The sequence below is a fragment of the Dermacentor variabilis genome, chromosome 7 (assembly GCF_050947875.1).
Source record: "Dermacentor variabilis isolate Ectoservices chromosome 7, ASM5094787v1, whole genome shotgun sequence".
Classification (NCBI taxonomy): Eukaryota; Metazoa; Arthropoda; class Arachnida; order Ixodida; family Ixodidae; genus Dermacentor; species Dermacentor variabilis.
This window is the reverse complement of record NC_134574.1, coordinates 165,380,201-165,403,820: the sequence shown is the minus strand read 5'-3', so window position 1 is coordinate 165,403,820 and position 23,620 is coordinate 165,380,201. Positions and strand designations below refer to the sequence as shown.

Sequence of the window (23,620 nt, the reverse complement as noted above, 5' to 3'; positions counted from 1 at the left end):
CCGTTTATTTACGTATCAAGTCAAGCTAAAATCGGAAGCGTGCCAATGGCTAAAAAGGCTGCGTTTGCGCGCTTGTGTTATGTACCGCCTGCCGACGCTTTTATTTAAAACATTATATTTTCTTAGGTTAACTACGTAGCTGTAACAATGTCAACTGTACGAGTTAATCTGTCGGCAGACGTGTACATGGTCTGCCTGAGCCATGCGCTTTCTACGGAGAAGGAAGAGGTCATGGGACTTCTCATAGGAGAGGTAACGCTACCCCGAGTTTCGGATTGCTTGTCAAGTTTCACGGATGGCTGTTAAAACGAGGAAACCCGCGATTTTCACGCCTTTTGTTGTTGGTCGCACAATTTCCCAGATCGACGAAACGAAGGTGGCCCACATATCCGCGGTGATCCTGCTACGGAGATCCGACAAGCGGAAAGACCGCGTCGAAATTTCACCTGAGCAACTCTCGGACGCTTCTACACAGGCAGAGGTGCGTGTGTGTGTGCGCGCGCGTATGGTATGTGCGGCGCTTTTGTACTAAAAGGCGCCGGTGTTTCTTTGGATGACTCTCTCTCTTCTTATGCCGCTATCTTTGCTTTGTTTTAGACGCGCGCGTATGGTATGTGCGGCGCTTTTGTACTAAAAGGCGCCGGTGTTTCTTTGGATGACTCTCTCTCTTCTTATGCCGCTATCTTTGCTTTGTTTTAGACGCTTGCGATAAACTTGAGGAAACCGATGAGGGTGTTAGGCTGGTACCACTCTCACCCGCACATCACTGTATGGCCATCGCACGTAGGTGAGTGCACCCTTCCCCCTACTCGCTTCGCAAATAGCCTTTGAGCCACCATTTAAATGTACTGTAAATAGGATGATTCCAGGCGCTCGCTGTTTTGTTATTTACAGCCACATGATGGAATCGAAACGAATCGAGCAAGCTAATTATTCGTTAACATTGTTATGTTTAACTGAAATGTATAAATGTAATGTAGTACAGATGGTATGTGTCTGAAAGGAGAGAAAGATGAAGAATAAAAGTAATGGGTGACCACATTTGCCTACGTGTCGCATAAATAATAAAAGGAATATGAAAATAGACTAAAAGATACCTTTCTGGCTTAGGCGGGAGCCATCTTCCTACATTTCCCACCTACAGCCTACGTCTTCCATATTATGCGTCCATTGCTTTGCCAATTAAGCTACTGCTGCAGCCTTCTCTCTGTTCAACCTTCTATGGGTGTTTGTGTATGTTCACTAGATTAGCCCTAGCATTGTTAGCTACGCTGCTCTTTGTGTGTGCGTGCGTGCGTGCGTGCGTGTGTGTGTGTGTGTGTGTGTGTGTGTGTGTGTGTGTGTGTGTTTATTTAAGTATCATGTTGCCTTTTGAGTTGATAACTTTTTTCATGCAGAATCTTGACTTGCAGATGTCCAAACCCAAGCCATATATCAAATGATGGATGAAGGGTTTGTTGGCCTCATATTTTCGGTCTTCAGCGAAGATGCAACCTCTAAGGTGAGCCATGGGGTATCTCACACGGTGACATATTAGTCCATCTTAAGATGCGCTTCTTCAGCCTTCTTGCAATTGATAATGTGGTTGATGCATTGATAATGGGTGGAACAAAAGCTAATCAGTTAAGTTTTCCTTCCACACTTGTGCTGTCAAAATCTGTGACTTTTCTGTCCTGAAATGCCGCTACCAACTGCACAATTCTGTCTGTCAATGGTACAATGACTGTGACATTTCACTCACTAGATGTCAGTGTGCAGATGCTAAAATTTGCAAGCGCACATTATTATTATTTTCTTGTAACCGTAATCATCATGGCAGAGCAAATGCTAATGTGCCATGCATGTGTGCGAAGACCCGCCTAGTTGGCTGGAAAACTGTCAGAACATTGCATTGCAAAGGCCTCTGGGGATGTGAAATATTGCAGTAAGCTAAGAAAAAGCATGACGTGTAGACCCAAATGAAATTAAATACTACTTAAGCAGGTATTACTTATACAGTCGAACGCCTATATAATAAAGTGCTTGGGGCCTCCGAAATCATTCGTTATATAGGTCACTTTGTTGTAAAGGTTCGCCTACCACACACCTCACAATATAACTGGGACAGACTTATTTTTTCGTTATGCCAGTCATTTCATTCTAGAGGTGCTCGGCTGTTCTGTCTATTCAGATCGACAAACATTTGCAATATATCCCATATATACAAAGCCACCGTATGGTTCCTTAGCTTAAATAAACATGCACTTAAGTGATGGCTATCTTAAGTCCATTCAATTTCAGTCAAGTAATGCTAATTAAACTGTCTAATACTTATAACACTATTCATACTAATAAATGTGCTAATTTAACATCGCTAGAGTGCACTGGAAAGCATGTTCAGGTGAAGAAAGCTTAAAATTTTTCATGTATGCAAGCATTTCACATCTTTGAATGAACGCCAATGCAGCTGAACCAAGTCCAGGTCACATGCTTCCAGTCTGTCAACCAGGCCAGCAACGGTGAACCCCAGAGGTGAGCTTCTTTAGGAGCCTTTTCTGTGGATGCTAATTGGCAATGTAGATGAAGGGTCCTGGAATTGCCTTACCATTGGCAATGCTTTCCATGAGCCCAGGGGTGTAGCCAAGGTGTGGAACACTGGGCACGTGTGTCCCCCTTTTCTTTCCCCCCAAATTTCCGTGTTGGTATGCAGCCTGCCCTGCTCCCCCCTCACCATTCCCATCTCAGGACAAGTGTGTGCCACGCCCCTCTTCAAAAAATATTCCTGACCACTTAGAACGACAGAAAGCTGAGCTAGTTGGTAACGGCGATGAACGAAGCTTCGGCGTTCGTGTTGTCCACTTCTCTACTCTTGTGTCCTGTCTGCACGCCTATCTTCTTTTTTGCATAATGATTCCTGACCACATCACTGATGGGCCCTATGTTTTGTAGCTCGGACTTGAAGCTTGATAGTCTGCTTATTATGAAGCCACCTACAAGGGTGGTGGACTGCAAATTGTCATGCATGCAAAATTTCTACTATTCAAGCACCCAAGAGAAAGGGAAAAGAGTTCTAGAAGCAATCAATAAGCAAAACAGAGTAAAGATAATTTACAGTGAGTACTTTCTTTCTATTCAGATCTGAAACTTTGAGCCATAATATTTTGGGCAGGCAACAGTTGTGATGACAAAACGAACTCAAGTTTTGTTTTGTCGCTAAGTGGAGGCACGTCTGGTGTTTTGTCGCTAAGTGGAGGCACGTCTGGGAATTACTCCTCACAGGCTGGCATCCATAGATGACATCTGGAGTTTGAATAGAGCTTTGAATTTGATGTGACTGAACAGCTTCAGTTTGCAGATTGTTCATGCTTGCTTGTAAACACGCAGCACTAATAATCAAGTCCCATGCTCACTTGCTCAGCAGGGCACACACGTTTGGACACACATGATAGATACATTATGTAAAACATTGTGCTGCCTCTTCCAGGTATGTACGAATGGAAATCCCCCTGCACATTGTTCCCAGCACGCACATCAGCAATGCTTGCCTGGATGCCCTCGTACGGCTGCCCGAGATCCTTTGCCAAGAGGAGCAAGACATGTACAGCCTGACTAAGCAGGTGCCGGGTTTAGACCTTCTCACCAGAATGCACAACAACTCGGGTGAGTGCACAGATTTTTGCTGCCATAATTTACAATTATGAGCAGCTTGACCTTCCTTTAGAACCATTCTTATTCCTTGCTATGGCATCTCTTTCTCTTTTTCTTTTTCATCATGGAAACTAAATTTTTCAAATTTAAAATGAAAGATACAGCTTCTGTTATTGCAAAATCGGCAATTTATTTGTTGTTTTATGTTGTCTAGTACTGTCAATTTTTTCATGTTTTTGAGAAATTGTGAGAGAAGAAGTGTATATGAGGCTTTACATTTCTTGAAGCAGCAGTAAAATATGCTTTTGCTGTCCTCCATGCGACGTGCCATCCTGAAACTGCGAGAAAAGAAAACTGCAGAGGCACAGGCTTCAAAGCATTTTCATTGAGTCACGCCCACCTGAGAGAGACTGCCAGAGGCCCAAACTCTTCCTCACAATTATCACTACTAACTTGAAGCTCTGAAAATGAATCACTAAAGCTTTCTAAGTCTACTTCTTTACTTGAATTGAAGAAAAGCCCAAAAACACTTTTCCAGTGTTGAAAAGGGTGGCTGTCATCACTGCAGCTGCTTTAGTCTACACCACCATTTTTAAAACCTAGGGAAAACAGACTTCTACTGTATGTGTGCCAACCATGCCCATGAAAAAAGAATCATTTATATAGGAACCTTGCACCATCTGGTAGAACAGTATCAACACGAAAATGATAAATAGACTGCCACTCATCTGTGGCACCGGGTAGAGGAAAAGAAATCCCTGGATGAACAAGGGATGACATGACATCTTTACTTGTAATTTTTTTTTGTGTGTGTATGTGTTAAATGAAGGTCCAAGATCTCTAAAGCCTAGAAAAAATGTACCTACAAGCATCTGAGCACCCTAAATTACGGTAAGACTTGTTTCTATGAGCCGTTTTCATATCAAGGAGGCGAGTGTGTCATGACATAATGTGACACTAACTCGCTGCTTTCGTGTGATCACTGCAGCTGCCACATGTGAATGCAGCCAGAAAAAACTTGCACTCCATGCTCGTTTACTTTTTTTTTAATGAGCAATGCCATCATACCACGCCTTATTTGCTACACAACATCAAGAAATTTAACTCTGTGGCATGGCATCACGATGATGCCAATGCCAGGTCTGCCATGAAGAAATAATTGTGGAGCTAGTTGATCCTGAATGGCTGATGAGAAAAACTAGCTCAAATAAAAAGACAACACTTTTATTCTCACGAGTTGTCGTTTTGTTTGAACTAATTCTCCTCATCAGCTGCTATTTCAAGACCAACTTTAGTACCAAATTAAAACATCTTTTGTTTCCCGAGCTTGATGCTCATAAAGTGTCATCCTTTCATGTGTAATAAGCATGCAGTAGAGTTCCTATAATTTTTATGATTTGTGCTAGTACCCCTCTCTGCAGTAGTGTTGGTCCTGTTGTGGAATAGTGCAACAGTCCTGTGCACTAGTGTTGGTCCTAAAACTCCTAACTGATGTGTATTTCTATGCCGATCTGCACTTAATCCTTTTAAGTGAGGAGTTATTTTGTTCTTCAGTAGGATTGAAACTTGTATCAGTTGGTGTAGCATAGTTCAAATTATGGAAGACCAGCGCTTAGACAAAATAACTACACTTACTTTGTCCACTTTTAGCTTGGCATTTGGGAACTTAAATGTGCACTCCATGATCACATATACAGCATTGGGTCGCGTTATTGTAGCAATGGCTTCTGCTCAATTCTATGCCAGTTTTATCATCCACCATTCACGGCCAACTGATCTCATTGATAATGCAGGCAAAGCATTGCTCTAACCACTGAAGAAGCACAAAAAGGAATAGCATCAGAAAAGGCATTGCTACGAAATTGTGGCCCTGCCATCGCTTAAGTTTTGAATAACGGCTATTACACTTATACTATTGCCAAATTTGTTTTTCATGAGACTGTAACAGTCTGAAACTCAACTTCGCAACATGACATCTTAGGGAAACATGGGTTTGTCTGGCATTATTTAAGTTACATTGACCTCATAACTGTCATCTAAAGGTAATCATTGCAAGATAACAAATAAGGAACGGTATCCGAGCCATATATGCTCGTTCATGAAAGGCTTGAATTTTATTGCTGTTCATAAACTTGCACGTCAATCAAGTTTAATACCTCGGTCAACATCTTCTGACAAAAGTTAACGTTGTCGTGACCTACTAGCACGCCATCTTCATCCGAGCCATGACCAGTGCTGCTAAGAGTTGAGCAACGGCACAATGCAGAGAAATGCACTTCAAAATTAGTAAAAAGGTTTGTGTTGTAGTACCTCATGAGCACAAGTGATTTTATCTTTTTCCAGTCTTCGTCAAGGCTCTGTGCAACATCGCGGAATCTGTGAGCGGTCCACTGCTCCAGAGCCTGGAGAACCGGTTGCGGCAGAACCGAGACAAGATCGAGCGGATGCGTGCCGAGAAGGACGAACTCCTGCAAAAGATTGCATTGGCCGAGGCATGCGCATCTGCACAGGCTCTCCTGAAGAGTCCAGCCCAGTCAGTGGGAACAAAGCAGTGATGCACACATGCCCGTTACACTGGGAAAGGATGACACACTGATGTGAACTATGGAGATATAAAGGTTTTTTTTTTTTTATCTGTGTGCTTATTTGGAATAATCATTTGGCTTGGGGAGACTCGACAGGTAAGAAACGTGTTCAGAGGCTGGTGATAGCATTGCCTCAGAGTGACTGAGGACGGTTCTCCTTGGACATAAACAAACAGGTTGATATTCTAAACTATAGTAAACATTGTTCATACATACTGAAAAAAAAAACTAGAAAATGCACTGGGAAAACATACAATCCGATGTAACAAAAAATTTGGCAGACTCAACTATTGACATCTACGTAATGCGAAGCGTCACGCAGGTCGTTTCGGCACGAGATTCCAACGCGCGTGGAGCTGGTGGTGCTTTGGCAGCCAGAGATGCGTTTTGTTGTTTTCCTATTGCTTGGTTTAAGAGGGCGATGGGAAACCGAAACAAAATCGAGCTGGTGGGCAACGCCGGATGCCGCCGAAGCAAAACGTAATGCCCACATTGTGCCAGCTGCAGCAGGGAATGGCAGCGCGTTTGGATTATCACATACTGCAATACGCTACCAATGGCACTACGCACCACATGCTGTAAAACAGATAGGTGAAGATGCTTATCACAATAGGTTTGATGGCGATAGCTGTGAATGTGGCGTGCGATGACCCAGGCGGAGATTTGCTGGTACCAGAATAAAAAACTACACACCGTCGTTTTCACATTTAATGAACGGCTATGCGCCATTCTCAATCGCGCGTGCATCGCGCTTTTACTTGTTCACATGGGATGTAGTGGCCGAAAAACGGGGAACAGGGACGCATTTCGGCTATCACCTGTCAAAAGCGTGCACTACACTTCCGACGGCACCATGCGAACGGATACACTCAAGCAAAAGTACACCCTTTGGGTCATATCTTGCCACACAACAATAATCTTCATCTGCCTTGTCTGCATTTCCTTTCTTTAATGCTGCGAGCTCAGTCCTTCTAAGTCACGAACAGCATGCGCATTATCAGCATGACAGAGCTTTCTAAACAGGAAAGTAGTGAGCGCAGCGTCTTCAAGAAAGGAAACGCAAGCAAGGCAGATGACGATTATTGTTGTGTGGCAAATATACACCCCAAAGGGTATACATTTGCCTAAGAGTGTAAGCAAAGATGCTTATTGTAATAGGATTGGCGTTGATAGTTGTGACTGCCGCGTCTGACGAACCCGAAGAAGATACGCTGGTACCGAAATGAGAAACTGAGTGCGGGCCGGTGTTTTCACATGAGACAGGCGAGAAAGTATGGCGGTGAGCTGTTCTCGATCGCGCGTGCCTCATGCATTTTTTTGTTCACATGGAATCTAGTTGCCAGAAAACATATCGTACGATCACAATTTGGCGACGCATTGAATGTTGGTGCCTAAAAAATAGTGTTTTCCAGGAATGTTTGAACCGGTAAAAAATGAGCGTAGCCCTATTGGGTCATTTTTTTTTCTTCTCGATTGTTAAATATTGGCACCGGGAAAACGTACGTAATGGGAACATATCAACGAGGTTCTACTGTATATAGATACCGTGCAACAGGGCAGTGACCCTGCCTTAGTGGTATTTGCTGGATGTACTCTGCATCAGAATTGCAGCGGGCCCAAGCAACACATGCCACGAAAAACGTTTACTTCAGAAACATCTGCACAAAAAGTGCATAATGAATTGCTATAGCTGTAGATCAACAACAGTATAGTGCTTGTCATTACAATAATTCAGAAAGAATCCAAGGCATCAGTGCTCACACTACTACACAATTTATGTAGCCTTGCAAGCGCAGTCACAATTTTTGTCTTTACACAGTTTTATATAGGCAGACAAAATGCTAATTCACTCAGTACTATTCAAATAACCTTTAACCCTTTCTGGTTCAAATATTGTTTTTGGCATCATATCAATATCATATCACACATCATAACATTAGTATTGTGGTGCCTCCACACCTTTGCGTTTAAGGGCGGCAGTTAGGCAGTAATGCTACTGGCACTTATCACGGCTTACCTTTTGTGCTCTTGGCACACCCCACATGTCAGCGTCATAGTTTTAGTATACATATAGCTTATTTTATGCTATTCACAGCGAGCATTTTCAGTCCTCTATACAGCCATGTCACAAATACCCTTTGTTATTGACTGCGCCATTGACTACATCACACCATTTCTTGGCGCTCTTTGGTCATCATTGGTCCTTGTGCCACGAAACCCCATACATCATCATCAATATTGTGCATCAGAAAATGAAGAAATTTATTGGGTAGTTTTTCATAATGTATTGAAACCTTCTTAAACGAACTCTTCATGTTAGTATCGCATTAGCTAGCAGCTTGTTGCATATGAGAGTCTTACATTTGCAGCCATAAATTATGCTTGCAAATTATTTGAAGGCTGCTTACATACTCTCGAAGTCATGTAGGCAGCTTTAGGTGGCACTAAACTTCAGAAATGCAGTGTATCAATGTGTGGACATTTCCGAAATTTAAGAACAGCTGAAGATTTGTGTGGTACTAAGTCTAGATTAATTATGTAACCAGAGTTGCTGGAACTGTGATTTCCCTCTAGTTTTCACTTTGGCTTTTCTCATAGTCAGATATGCCTTGTGAGGATTGCTATTACAACAGGAATTACCGGACCAGAAAGTGTTACAGATGCCTAGTGTTTTGTAATCCCTGCAACAGAAGTCATTGGGCCACAAAGGTCAAGGATGGCCAATGTCTTGTAATCAATACCATGTTTTTGGCAACCAGTTATACAAACTAGGCATAGCACCCTGGGTCACTTAATTAGACAGGCATGCAGGCAATACACACTAGGACAGCATGAGAGCCCTCTCTTAGCACTGTATGCTTATCCATTTCTATGTGTCGCTCCTACTCTTCAGGGAGATGGAACTCATATTGCCTGAATTGCACTCGAGAGTACTTATATATGAGGTTAGAACAACAAATGTTAATTTCACATCAGTTAGTGCCTCGGAGTGGAATTTGTGAGCTTGCCGTGCAAAACTGAAATGCGCACCTGTAGACCAAAATATTTTGCTGTTGCACTCGCGTTTATAGTGTGCTTAATCTTGAACCCTCGTCGCCATATGTTGGTGTGGCCTGCACAGGAAGTGCGCATTTGGCGACGAAGCGGTACCTGCTGCAGTGGCTTAGTGGCTACGGTATTGCAATGCTAAGCATGAGCTTGGTTAAAACATGTTGGCGGGATAGTTGGTTAGAATCCATGGTAGAGTGTATAAGCGCGACTGAACGAGGACGTAGAAAGTCTGCACAAAAAGTGCATAATGAATTGCTATAGCTGTAGATTAACACTGTAGTGCTATATGCAAACACTATATGCTAAGCGCTGCGTCTGTGTATCTATTTCTATGTCCTTGTTCAGTCGCTCTACCATGGCTAAGCATGAGGTCATGGGATCAAATCCTGGGGCCGTATTCTGAGCAAAATTGGATGACGTAGCTCATCCGTTTTTGCTAAAACAACCACTCAGTGCGCCTGACAGCAAGCTACCGCCAAGGCAATAGTATCGCTCAAGTGGATCTGTTCATAATACGGCCCCTGGCCACAGTGGCCGCATTTCGATGGGGGCGAATGCAAAATCGCCTGTATATCAGACACTGGGTGCATGTTAAAGAATCACTGGTGGTCAAAATTCATCCTTAGTTCCCTAAAATGGTGTGCCCCATAATCAAGTCGTGGTGTTGGCATGTAAAACACGATTTTTTTTTATGACCACCAAGATGAATTAACATTAGTGGCAAGCATGTTAAAGATGCAGGGTCAGCAGGCCTAAGCCAATCACTGCACTAAGCAGCTCACTACGTACCCGTTCACATGACCTAGCAACTCCAGTTGTATACAACCAAATGATTGTTTACATAAGTAAAGCTCAAGTTTGGTCTTCACATGAACGCCACTGAGCACTGTTTTCACTTTGTCTCTCTGCAAGTGGGCAAATTCATCCCAACCTTTATTTTCATTTCCAAGGCATGATGTTACGTGCAGCTGCGATGCTACAAGTGTATGCCAATACCTAGGTCACAACTGCTTAGCACAGTAAAAGAGGTCGCATGCTATCACAGTTATCTGCTCTTCCAGTTCCCACAGTCCCTGGCAAAAGATGGCTGCCACCTCCAAGCACTGCAAGTGCCAGTCTATATTCTGCAACAGTTTGAAAACACAGTGGCAAATACAATTCTGTCCAACTCAGGAACTTGTACCACTGTGCCAGCTGATTACATAAGCTTACTTTCGTGACACTGCAATAAAGCAGAACTCCCTGTGTCAGCATTCCTTGCAAAGTATGTTCTGTAATGTGGAGGCAGAGACAGAAGGTGCAATGTGGTGTTGTGGGCATAGGTTATATTGAACTGTAGTGTTGTCACTGTGCGTAGTCTGAAAGAATGCATTTAATGACATCTAAACATTTTCTTATTGTGCTCTTACTGTACATCCTTTGATTTGGAAGGCCAAGGATCTCGTATCGTACTGCAGTCTTTAAAATATCATTTCAGATCGACAGTGAGCAAACAAGGGAAGCCTCAATGTGCACCCAACATTTCAGCAGGACTTGTCAAAGGCATAAGTTGGAATGTTCAGGCTCGTAAGGGATTCTGTGTGCAAAGTGTCATTTTCTATGTGAGAGAGGGTGAAATGCCAACATGTCCTTGGACAACTGCACATGACATCAGAATCTGGCCCTCTCTCTAAAACTATAATTTTGGTTCTGCTTTTTTTATACAGAGGCCTTCCATATGTATCAACGCATATGTATGTTCCAATATCATCACAAATGTCTGTATGTATATCATTTTCAGGACTGTGCGAATATTTGAAAGCATCCCTTTTAATCTAAAACTTCAGAACCGGTATTTTGCAAAATTGTGACCACCAGCCAGATGAGGTTAAGCCTCTTGCAAGCCTTGCAGTCACTCCTTGTGGAACTCGTCAAGTTCATTAAAGAGGTCAGCACAGCTCAACCACTAGCTGCAGTCACACGACACCGTAGTGAACACAGCGACTCAAACTAAGTGTATGCACTTGTTTCACTACTTCTCCGAGCTTGGCGTGCCTCTTTAGCCACACTCAAACTTGGGGAGCGTATTTAGTGCAATACAATCGTGACTGTGCCTAGTCATGCAAGACACACACTTTCAGCTAAAGTTACCTAGCGAACACTTGCATATTTAAACAAGTAAAGGCAGATAGCACTGCAGAACAGAACTATGTCAAACCGTAAACTGCTTTTCTTTGTGACAAAGCTAAGCACAGCATGTAAGACAAGAACACAGAAAGGCAAACATGGCACGACAGTCAGCATAGTCCGTCTTTATGTCCTCTTAGCACTTAGTTCAATGTTGAATTGGTTTTGCCATTAATTATAAGCTTGCCCAAGCATCCACCCTCACCTGCATTTCTCGATTTATAGGCTGTTTTCTTGCCATCAGAAAGAAAATTTTTGAAGCAGGTTTTAAATGGTTCCATCAGAATCAATGGCTAGAGCAGCGATATTTACACCGGGACATAGAAAGCATTTAACATTGAGACACTTTTACAAATACAGTTGGACCTAGGTATGTTAGCAGCTCAGTTTCGCAGAGGTAAGGAATACACGTTTTAACAGCTTGAGAACGGAGAATGCACTGGCTTTATACAAAAGTAAAAGCAGGTTTGCCGAGTGGCAGTGGCTGCGCCGCAGTCGGGCAGCCGCTTTCCTTTCAAGACGGAACGAGAACAGGGGCAATGACCCCTATGGCGAGGCAAACTGTATTTCCGGAGCAAGGGGCAATGACGTTCATGGCGGGGACAACGAAGTGACGAACGGTCACTACAAGATACTATAACAAATTGCCGGGTATAACAAAGTAAACGACTTGTTTCTAGCCAATATTAGAAAGTAACAGACGTATGCTTATAATGAATACCTGATATAATGAAAGTATTCTTGCGCCGGATGTGACTTCATTATAATGGCATCTGCTCAGTACAATACTAAGCAATAGATGTTTTCACACCCGCCTGTGTGTCACAAGCTCTTTGTACTACGAGTGCCAACCGCTTGCAACTTGTAAATGATGCACTCATGCATATGTTGCACACTTTCGTAATCCACTGTACAGCCTGGTAATAAAGAAATTTCTGTGCACCAATTAACAGATGCGAAGTATCGCAAGATATTGATGAGGACATTTTATTTACAGCTTTCAATAACACTTGCACACAAATGTTTTGGAATATCACCAGAGTTGGACAGGCTTCAAATGAACCGGCAGCGTGGGAAAACTGGCTTGCCTTCCGTATTTTTTTGCAGGTCTTGATTCTGGAAGATTGATAACATCAATGAAAACTATGACAAGCAGTATTTGTGACATGTTTTCAGTCAAATCCCGTCACTTTGTCACAAAAGCCTTTCCTGTGAAAGCAATAATGAATCTTTTCTTTTTAAAAGATCAAACAATGTTTGCCGAGTCAAACTACAGCATTCACAAATTGCTACTCACACTAGCCACAAAAAGCTGAGCCAACCATCGAGTAGCATGGAAAAAATAATCACTGGGCTTCAGTGAATTCATTCAGGTTGCCTTGACATTTGCACATGTGGCATGACATTTTTTATTAAATATGCTAACAAATCAAGGCTGTTAGCAGAAAAAAAAAAGAAAGAAAAAAAGGCTACCATTAATGTGGTGCATGTCACGGACCCAGTAGTTGCACACTAGGACACTTTGAAGTAGGCGATGCAAAATGGGGGACCAGTAAAAATGTGTGAATTAGTATCCAGATGGTCCAGCACCACTTTCCCTCAAACAGTGATGGCAGTCTCGTACTTTCAGTGTCCCACATGTTCCCAACCCGAACACGCGCGCATCACGCAAAGTCAGTACACAATCCACCACCCATCATGGTTATCCGACATGGCGTGTGGCAGGGTGTGCACAGCAGCATTTCAGAGTCAAGCGAACGTCCTCTTATGCCATTGCTGGCGTAGGTGGCCACACAAGTTCCTGACTCAGAACAGAATGGCTCCGAAGCCAAACGTTCGCTTCATGCTGTCCCAATAGTGGCGCTGCCAGCCATCTCGTGTACGGTCCGCCTCTCCCTGAGGGACTCCTTCCTGTGTCAGCGTCACTTCGGTGCAGTCAGACTTCTGCTCGATATCGATGGTCACGTCGGAGTAGTGACTCTGGGGCCAGCTGCCAAACCGCCACCGCATGCGGATCTTCTTGTCTGGGACCTGTGCAAAACACCAAAGTTGCTTTTTAGAGTGACAGCTCTTGGACAGCACAGATTCAGCTGGTTCCTACTGCGCCCCATCTTGGTTTGTAGTGATGCGAATATGTTTGAAGACTGGAGCAAAAGAATGTCTGCAAAAACCTAACGTTCCGCTGGTCCCAGAGCAACAGGTGCCATGAATCCTTCCAGATCATGGTTGCACTCTCAGTGAACTGCGCTCCAAGTTGGAGTGCTGCACCGGGAACGAACCATGCGAATGTGTTCCGAGCATTTTATTTCGACTAGCCAAATGACAACCTTGCCACTGGAGAGCTCTGAAGTGGTGAAAAGCAACCAGTCAGATGTACCACAAGATTCACCCACAACATATCGCTGTGTAGACTAGCAGAGGTGCACAGCACAAAGAGTGAAGCTTTGGTGAGTGCACATAGCTTATATAGTTTGTTTAGTTTTCAGAGAGTGCAGTCTACATGTTTGGGGAAGCAGGACCTTTGTCTCAGATTTTATAACTTGCACAACTTCCGTTAATTCTGCCATTTTTTTTCATAGATAAAAGAAAAAAGTCAGGATATATGTCACCTGTGTCTGCTCCATAGCGTTGCAGCAGTCACTGGCAGCAGTTTCACCATGCTTCTGAGTGAACTGCTTATGCCAGTCATAAAGCCCAAGCTTAAAGGGGCCCTGAAACGATTTTGATGATTTTCTACAAACGTACTGAGTCGTTAGAGTAGGTCCTTCTGATCATTAATTGACACATCTAAGTGCTCCGCATAAAGCGTGTAATTTATTATAAGGTTTTAAAAATGCACACTGCTGCCGATCGCAGCACACTGCTGGGCGGAATGTTGAGCCGCCCCTACCCATATGATGGAAATCACCCATATGACGTCAGTGGGGTGCGCTATCCGATTGGCTGAGCAGGGCGCGTGATCGTTAATTCTTCCAACTTTATGGTAAAGAAATTATGTTCGTAATAGCTGGAATGTTAGTTAATTTGTTTTTATAAAAAGGAACTAACATGAAGAATGCACAAGAACAATTTTTCAGTACACTTAAGCACTTCCGGCACACAGCAAGTGTCGTCTGCTTGTGTTTCAATGTGCTCCGTCTTTGACAAGAGCTCCGCCGTCAGTGTTGGTCTGTCTTTCCCCGAGCGCTATGGTTCGACTTGGTTGCGTTGTGGACTGCAAACGTAGCGACTGGCAATATGTCAAGCTGCGACATGGTGTCCCTCTGCAAGCCAGCAGACGAGCAGACTGGCTGCAGCGCATCGGACTGCCGCTATCCGATCGGCGCCAGGATTTGCGCGATTGTGGCCATCACTTTACACCGGAAGATTACTAACGCAATAGCGTTTCGCGAGTCTGGTATTAGGGTAAACGCAAGTGCAAGGGGACAGGGCCTGGCCAGAACCACCTAGACTAGGTGTTCTGGCCTGGCCGTGTCCCCTTATGTGTCGTTTCAGGGGATGAACAGAAGCGCAAATGTGAATGGTCTGCATGGTGCAGCTACCTGGTGGCACAGAGCTCAACCACACACAGTAGCAGTAACAAAATGTATTCTTCTTTGCTGCTGGTGTAAATTTTTCGCAGGAGTGTAATCATTAACACATTGTTTTTGCAAATGTTTGATATGTTTTACAGTTGGTTAGAGCAATATTAGCTCTTTCTTTGGCTGGTTAAGCTCTGCGCCAACGGGTGGCTGGACCGTGAAGACCGATCAGGCAGCTCACGTACGTCTATGCTAAAGTTCCTTCATCAGCTTGAGTTTATGCCTCCACCGTTCCGTCGAAACGTTCAGCTAGTGCGTGATTACCGGAATAGCAGACACGTTCGGCGCTACGAGAGAATGCTCGCAACACACGCTGCTTCGATAGCTCTCGCTTGGGGTCGACGGCCAAGCGGCTAGCGGAGAGGTTTTGCACGGGCTCCAAAACAACCGGAAGTGGGCGATGTAACGCCGCACCATGATGCAGAACCAGTGAAGGCGGAGCTTAGCCCCGATCGCTCGGCGAACGAGTTGAGGAGGGAAAGCATGGCTAGGGAGGAGGGTAACTTCTAATCACTTGTAGCTCCATTAATATGTAACGCTTCACTTAAATTGTGGTGTGAATGTTCTACTTAAGCTGTACCTTACGCGTCTACAAAATTTGTCCAAACCGTTTCAGGGGCCCTTTAATGTCACAGTTGTGGAATATGCTCATATTACCATGTCATAAGGTGCACATGCACAGCTAGAACTTGTACGACAAGACATCAAAAATTCCTTTTCATATCTCGCGCTTTTTGAAACTGATATTTAATAGAAACAGGTATTCAACCAATAAATAAGCAAATACATTAAGACAGAAGTGCAAACACAAGTTCGCACTCGCATCTGTGTCGTTCATGCTTTTTTTTTGTCCTCTGGTTTTGTGCACAAAAACCCACCATTTCATTTGACTTTTCAGCCGTTTTCATGGTGTACACAAACATAACACTTTGCAGACACAACTGTCACCGCACAATCTACATGCTGTACTCATACGTTGTCAATGCCCAAACCTATGATGTTTAGGAAAAAGAACACCCACTAGCTCAAGGAAGGTTCCGCTGACGTTGCCTCCAAATAGTTCGAATCTTCCTCCTTTCTGCACTTCCAAGACACATGGACTCTGGCTGAAAGCCTGCACCATCTGCGTAGCCACAGAGAAAAAAAAAAAAAAAAGACCATGTGCTGTAAATATATGCGTATATTACACAACTTCGAAAATATACATATTTTCAATATTGTAGGATTCCTACCACATGCTTCTCGCCATGTAGAAAGATGAAGGTTATAAAAACTTGTATTTCATTTCAACACTTTAGTAGGTCTCGAAACGCCAAATGTCGTGCCATCAACACTATTGTGACATGACACAAAGCGAAATTTGCTGACACAGTGTAGCAATAAAAATTCTAATTGTTGTCAGGTTTAACATCCCAAAACTGTACATTGGCTTGTGAGGGACATTGTAGTGGAGGGCTCCAGGTTAATTTTAAACACTAGGGGTTCTTTAATGTGCACTGAAATTTAAGTATACAAAGCGTCTTTGCATTCCGCCCCCATCGAAATTCATTTTCCGTGGTGGGGAATCAAACTAGCGATCTGCACAATGCCCAAAAGCCACACAATGCCATAGCATCCGAGCAATAAGGCCACACTCCGATTCATACTGATCATGCAACACCGAAGAAGCTGTGCAACTGGTTTGGTCATAGATGCCTCACTCGGGGCATTTCGCATTGCAGTTGTATGAGACAATGCTTTCCATGGAATAACTGCTACACATATTACAATCACAACTTGTGGACGCTAGGTCAGATAAAATCGCATGCTATTTTGGCACGTCTGTGCTGCCTGTTGTGGGGATGCGCGACTCTCGCGCGTCCCCTGATATGTTTTTCCCACATAGCGCGTCTCCTGTAATCCGGCTTCGCGGCGTGGCCTGGTGCCCGCGGCGGTCGGAGTGGTTGAGGCGCAGTACGAGAGATGGCGCGAGTGTTGCGCTGCTAACGCCGCCGACAGGCAGGTTTACTTGGGCGCCGAAAGACAAGGCGCTCTCTCTTTGGGTCGGGACAGCAAGCAGTGCGGACGTGCCGTGCCGCGCGTGCGCTGATCTATGCTTCTGTGAGAACGTCTCGCGTGGCCGCCTTCGAACGCGCCACCGTTCGCGTGACCGTACACACGAATGACCAGGCGTTGGGATCCAGCATGGGGCGAACATATTCGCTCGCTATCCGGTCGCGGTGAGTCGGACTTCTAAATTTGTCGCGCGCCCATCGGCATGTTTTCTGGATAGCAACTCGGCTAGCAGGCATTGATCTATGAAAGGTGCAATAAATGCCCTTGCGACTGTTTGTACTACTGTGTTGTTCCTTTGTCCCAAGAGCATGGGTGTGAGAACCCCACACCGTATGCAACACACTATGCTTGGTCGCAAGTAAAAGCGATGTGCTGTGGCCACTGGCAACAGGAAATGTGTCACTCAGCTTGTTGCATCATAAAAAAAAGCTCGGAATTTTGACCCCCTAGGATTCTTTCACAAAAACCCAATGCACAACACACGAGCATTCTTGCATTCTGCCCCCACTGATATGCGGCTGCTACTGCCAGGATCGAACCAGCAACCTCGAGCTCAGCAGCGCCACGCCACAGTAACTGAGCTACCATAGTGAGTATTCAGTATAAAAAAAAAAAGTGGTGTCAGCACTCCTTTAAAATGATGAAAGAAAAAAACACCACAGAAAAGACCAAGTCACACTTATGCCATTGCAAATGGGTTCGTCTTGGTGCGAGCAAAAGGAACTCGGCCCTGGCACATTTACCTCCTTGACAGTCAGGGCTCGGTAAACCTCTTCAGCTGTGCACTTGAAACTCTCCACCTGCATGATGCTAGTGGTGTCCACTTTGACGAGGCTGGGTGCCTTGTCACCCGATGAGCCATTTAGTGGCTGTAAAGAGAGGATACCGTGCCATCACTGTCATCACACAGGACCAACATGTTAGCTTGCCATTTGCGGGTCAGCTAAGCCAAGCCCTTCGTTAAAATACACATGCACATCCAGACTATGCATTTTCAAGTTGCAACTGCTGAGTATTCAACATTTTTGCTACTATAATGCATATTAAGAGTTGCCAGTGAAGAAATATGTGCTTCGGTTACACCTACGCGCATTTTCTCTTTCGTTACAGCAGTAGAATACTCATTAAAATAAAGCATGGCCAACAAAATTTTACATCTATTTCATTTATATCCTATAATTCGCTGCATCTATGTAAAGTATATTGGGTGTCAGCTGTACTAAAAAAAATATGCTTAAACAGACCAGAAAAGTCCGTGTATATTTACACATAACTATTCAATCTAGCCGGACATGCTATTGTAAAGAGCTTCATTCGCTGAATGTAAGCCGTAGCACATCTTAGCTCCTGCAGATCATCTAATCTCACTCTCCACTAACACTTCCGATTAACACCTCGATCAGAAAAACAGCCTTTCCTTGGATCACAAATAGTAGATTAGAATGCCATAGTAGGAGGATGATGCACACCATCACAAATGCGTCAATTTTCCAAAAGGGCATCTCATCTCAAACGGATGAGATGAGATATATAGGCATAACATTGTAGTAACGGGGTACCAGCAGCTGATGCAGAACCTGTGTAATAGTGAACCTTTCTATCTAGTTTTGTGGCGCCATGCAAGACCGTTGGGCTCATGACTGGGCTCCTGGGTTCAAATTGCGTCCTTAGAAAAAATGAATAAATTGAATGTTGCTGCACTATTATGTTCCTCATCTAATTTCTGCAGTACTTTTTCTTTTGTCATGCAGTGGAATAAAAAGGGACCCCCTTATTTTAGCAACCATAGGGTGAGGGGGCTTTGATAATAGTGTATGGACTATTATGGTAGTCCCCCCTCACCGTAATGAGTGCTATTTCAAATACAATTTTAGTATACAGAGTTCAGAGCCAGTTTTTAAGAAGAGGAAAGGGGGACAAAATGGAACACACCGTCCTGTACAGGCTGTTCGAAGGCAACCTTAACTTATGCTGTGCCCTCTGGTATGCATGAAACAATCAATGAAACCCGAAACATATGTAGAAGCCATGCCAAGCACGCAGAAATAGAGAACTGCTGCGGAGTCCCACTACACCTGAAGCACTGTAATATATCACGTAAAAGGGCAGTGCCATAAATGCATGCATCATTCTTGCCACCTCCTCTGCGTCCTCAATGCAACCTTATCACATATGCAATCCAGCTTGCCCCGACACAAGGACTAAACATGAAATAACACTTCTCAGGCAAAATTACGTACCGTTTGCTTATAGTTAACCGCAGTCTTGCCTGTGGACTTGACCTGGTTGATGGAATCACTTCTTGTAGGAAGAATCATTCCTTGCGAGAATTCTGTACAAATAGAAACAGAGGGCCTACCTGGACAAAGCTGCAGGCATGCAATATGAATGCCTTCATCATGATCTATTTGCAAGGCTATTAGAGGGCATGCAAGATTGCATGAGCCAAATCACAACCAGGCACTGCTGCTTGAAAACAAAAACACAATATATTGAGATGCATACAACATACCTTGCTTAAGTGCTGCAATGTAGGTTTCTAGTCTTTCTCTGATTATTTGGGTACCCTTCGATCTCATCAACTCCTTTAGTGCTTCAGCCTTGTCACCTTTAGACAAGACAGTCACTGTCACCTGAAAGAACAACAACTCAGTATTGCACCCTCTTTCTTATCCTTCATCTAAAAAAAGGCTTCATCAATTGCATTTTTTTTTTCCATATTTAGTAAGCCTGAGCCAACACCAAAGTCTAAATGCATTTGAAGTCAAATCTTGGTGTAACAAAGTTGCATTTGACACAAAAACACCTTAGTTATATCCTATGCTTGTTATAAGCATATGTGTGTTATGCTAATATTGGTGAGAAACACTTCAGACTTACTTCGTTATATTCAATAATCTATTATACTGATGTTTAACTGTATAGCATGCTATAGGATATAACTACCGTTTTTCAAACACTTGCACAGCACAGCTTGGTTTACAAAGTAGGATGAAAAAGAAGAAAAAGCAACTGTGCCACTTACACAAATAGGTAAACAAATTTTCCCACCCACAATGTACAGCTATTTGTGAAGTCATCAGCCAACTTCAATAACAAAGACACTGACTTCAATTTGCAAGGGCACTTACATTCTAGCGAATCTGTTCACAGTCTAAGAACATCGTTAAGCAATAACACTCAAACACCCGAGGAAAAGACAAGGTACACTAGGTCATAGCAATGACCTGCGTAACCTTGCATGAGCTTTTTTATTACAACTTATTTCAAGCGAATCAGTTCAGCAACCATTTATTGAGAGCATATGAACAGTGTAATCGAAGTTGGCCCCAAGCTAATGCTTCCTCTTAAACTAGAGACGAATACATTGATAGTACTTCTAAGACCTCCAATAAGGGCTCTTGGTGGGAACAGCACAAATTTGCAATATACACGGAATGAAAAGACACACAACTTGCACTGTCAACCTTAGCCAAACAACTACAATCAACAGTGCATTTCTAAGCTCCATTGTAAATTCACAGTTAACACGACGGATCCATGCCAACTTGTTCAAGTGTCATGCAGCAGATAGTTCAGCACATTTGTTTCAATTAAGATACATGTTATAGCAAGCCACTAAAAGGTCATAGGAGTCACTCGCTGAGGTTGTTCATAGCTTGATTTACCACACATGAGCAGGCAGACTGTAGTCCAGTAATTCGAAGAATGAACTGAAGCATGAATTGCTGAGCATACACTGATTTAGGTTAACTGTTTGTACGCCTGTGCTTTAAACAAGCCAAGACACACAGTGAAAGCTACTTACATCTACATCGCTTGGGTCATGCTCTTCACTCAAGTTTGGTATCTCCACCTTCCCCTCAACGGGCTCATCACTGTCGTCTGGCTCACCCTGCCACTTAAGTTCAATGACCCACTCGTAGAAGAAGATGAGCTTCGCCTTCCGGTTGTTGGCAACAGCTTCACCTTCGCATTTGGGCATTTCCACGATCTTGCAGGTCCCTAGGTTCAGGATACACACAAGCACATACTCAGCAAGTTAAAAATGAAGCAATTCAGTGGATAGCATACTACATTGTGAAGCATACAGTTGGACTGAAGGTACACAAGAGTAAAACTATGATGCTATTATGGATGGCTTTTTGAATGCACAAAAAATGTGAGTGGCAGTTCAGTTTTGCAGAAGAAACATTCTCTACCGCCAGTATTTCTGATTGAAGGCATTCATCTGCCCACCATGACAGAGCCTGCTCCACTTCAACTGAGGTCTCCTTTCAAAATTTTAGGTTTCTCTCCAAAATCAGTGTGTAACAAATATATCCTTATGACAAATATTGAATACAACGAAGGTATTTTTATGCCGGTTACAGCTTTGTCATGTAAGGTTCAAGTTATTGATATTTTTCGCTAAACTATTACTGACTGGCGCAGTGGAAGTCGAATATGCATCCCGATTTGATGTTCATGTCGAAGCCTGTGAACTTCACAGCAGTGCCAACGAGAATCGATCTAGAAGGCTCCGCTAAAGAAAGTCTGGGCAGCACAAGGACTGAAATTCAACACAGTGTATGCTCCCTATTGCTCAGAAGTTAGGAAAGATACAGCAGATGTGTACGAATTCTGCACTAGTCTACTTCTGTTGTGTTAACTGGTGTGTCTGTAGTTCCCTATGCTCCTTTTTCTGGAACATCAAAGAGCAACTCCACAATCCCGCTATAGAACAACCAATCATCCAAATCGAAATTGTCGGCGAGGATGCTTACGACAAGCTGTCATGTGGTTTTGGATCGGCGTCAGTCACTACACTACATCTGAGCTTTAATAAGTGGCCTTTCGAGCTAGGAATTCCCCGATAAGTTTGCAGAAACGACGTAAATCATACAGTAACACATACATCGACTCAAGTTCAGTAATATACTGTTCCTGCGCAACACACCACACGCCCATTACTTCCTTCTTCCCTACATACACACTATAAAAGGCCCCCATAACTGCAACAATAAACGCATGTGTTTAAAAAACAAACTGTGAAGAGCAGTGTCAAAGTTGAAATGTCGACAATACGAACCATAAACACTGTGCCAACGAACAAGCGCAATATTAGACTACTCAGAAAAAATTCGTCGACTCTGTGAAACAGCACTAACAAGAAACAAGACGTTTGAACCAAACTAAAAATCCGAGATCAGCCGGAAAACTTACCTCTAGAGTCGCTCACTTCGATGTTGGTAAGGAGCTCGTTGAGTTTGTCCTTGGACCAATACGAGGCATTCTTCTCGGTCCTAAAGTAATGGGGAAAACGGCGGTGTCGATCACTTGCCCATTCATTCAGCGTCGTAAACGGAACGCGTCTGTACCGTATGCAGGTAGACGTTAAAGCCGATTCGGCCTTAAGCTTGTGTGCGTTAGGCAAGTTATGGTGATAGAATTTTGCGCCAAGGACCAGCACAGCGCCGCAAATTCTGCGTGGGAAGCTTACCAGTGCCAGTTGTTCACGTTGGTAGCGTCGGGCCGTTCTTCGACGATCCATCGCGGGTCACCTTCGCCCCACTTGGCCATGTTTTCCCAGTGGTACCGGCGGCACACGGTAGCGTCGACGAGGAAGCTTTGACTACTCGATGAACCAACCTTCGCTTCACCAAAAGACGCGCAATGCTATGTGCGACGGCGTGCGCTGGCGGCTTGGTCCCGTTACCAAGGCGTGAGAGTCTAGAAAATTCGCGATATTGCTCGGCGCTCGCTTTCTAGCGGAAGACATGCAGCGCCACGGCGGTTGCTTGCGTCGTTTCCGCGACAACAGCCACGCCGCGAAAACGTAATGCTTGTGGCATCAAGGCTAGAGCAGGCTAGAGTGTACTAATCAAGGCCAAGGCCATCTATGATCTAGGTCATTCTCAGATCTTTAAAATTTACACGCTTTGAAGCACAAAAATTAAGTAATTATTATATAATTCGTGTCTGTAAAATGTTTTGTGGAATACTTTAACACAATTTCTTTTACCGATTGACGTTAGCGTTACCATAAGCGTAAAAATACGTTAACTTTTACTGGTTCTGAGCAATAATGTAAACAAGTACAATATTTTAGCGCAGTTAAGTACAAAATTATGTGTATATGTTTATTTAGCATCTAAGAAACTACTTAAGAATGGGCGACGGTGGTATAGTGGTTAGCATAGCTGCCTTCCAAGCAGTTGACCCGGGTTCGATTCCCGGCCGTCGCACTTTTTTTTTTTTAAATACTTATTACGTACAACGGGAGGTTTACAAATAATTTTTTATTGCAACCTTGTCCACGAATGCACGAACCTGCAAAGATAAAAAAAATTATCAGTTTGAAGCAGCTAGATCGCTTTTGTCCGCACAGCTCACCTTTCAAATGTTCGGATTCTGAAGTAGAATTCTGCGCAGGCGATGAGAAGTCAGCATCATAGTTGACTGCAAAAAACAAAATGTGGGATTTTTTTTTTTAAGCAGATGTGCGTGATTGAGTGGGCCATTGGGCCTAGTGCACACCTGCTGAGCGAGCGCTTTCGGAAGAGTGGCTGCGTG

At 43.7% G+C, this 23,620-nt stretch overlaps 3 protein-coding genes and 1 non-coding gene across 4 annotated transcripts in view; 2 read left to right on the top strand and 2 right to left on the bottom strand.

Annotated features, from left to right (window-relative positions):
- The first annotated feature begins 41 nt into the window (after window positions 1-41).
- LOC142588436 (lys-63-specific deubiquitinase BRCC36-like) lies at window positions 42-6,260 on the top strand. Its single transcript, XM_075700175.1, has 7 exons — window positions 42-252; window positions 362-481; window positions 700-787; window positions 1,413-1,501; window positions 2,447-2,511; window positions 3,464-3,639; window positions 5,971-6,260. The coding sequence occupies exons 1-7, from the start codon at window positions 148-150 to the stop codon at window positions 6,180-6,182; spliced, it is 855 nt and encodes a 284-aa protein (XP_075556290.1). The 5' UTR covers window positions 42-147; the 3' UTR covers window positions 6,183-6,260.
- A 6,140-nt stretch (window positions 6,261-12,400) lies between these two features.
- Window positions 12,401-22,838, bottom strand: LOC142588434 (activator of 90 kDa heat shock protein ATPase homolog 1). Its single transcript, XM_075700172.1, has 8 exons — window positions 22,548-22,838; window positions 22,271-22,350; window positions 20,874-21,070; window positions 19,578-19,698; window positions 19,306-19,397; window positions 17,809-17,934; window positions 16,032-16,133; window positions 12,401-13,460 (listed from the first exon to the last, which is right to left on the bottom strand). The coding sequence occupies exons 1-8, from the start codon at window positions 22,625-22,627 to the stop codon at window positions 13,236-13,238; spliced, it is 1,023 nt and encodes a 340-aa protein (XP_075556287.1). The 5' UTR covers window positions 22,628-22,838; the 3' UTR covers window positions 12,401-13,235.
- Window positions 22,839-23,220: 382 nt separating this feature from the next.
- Window positions 23,221-23,292, top strand: TRNAG-UCC (transfer RNA glycine (anticodon UCC)). The gene has a single exon. It is a non-coding gene; the product is annotated as a tRNA-Gly (tRNA).
- A 34-nt stretch (window positions 23,293-23,326) lies between these two features.
- LOC142588435 (CD63 antigen-like) overlaps window positions 23,327-23,620 on the bottom strand; it is a 57,523-nt gene continuing 57,229 nt past the window's right edge. Inside the window, exons 5-6 of the mRNA XM_075700174.1 lie at window positions 23,441-23,506; window positions 23,327-23,377 (exon numbers count right to left, since the gene is read on the bottom strand). Coding sequence (XP_075556289.1) covers window positions 23,444-23,506 — 63 coding nt within the window. The 3' untranslated portion in view covers window positions 23,327-23,377; window positions 23,441-23,443. The remainder of the gene's footprint in view (window positions 23,378-23,440; window positions 23,507-23,620) is intronic.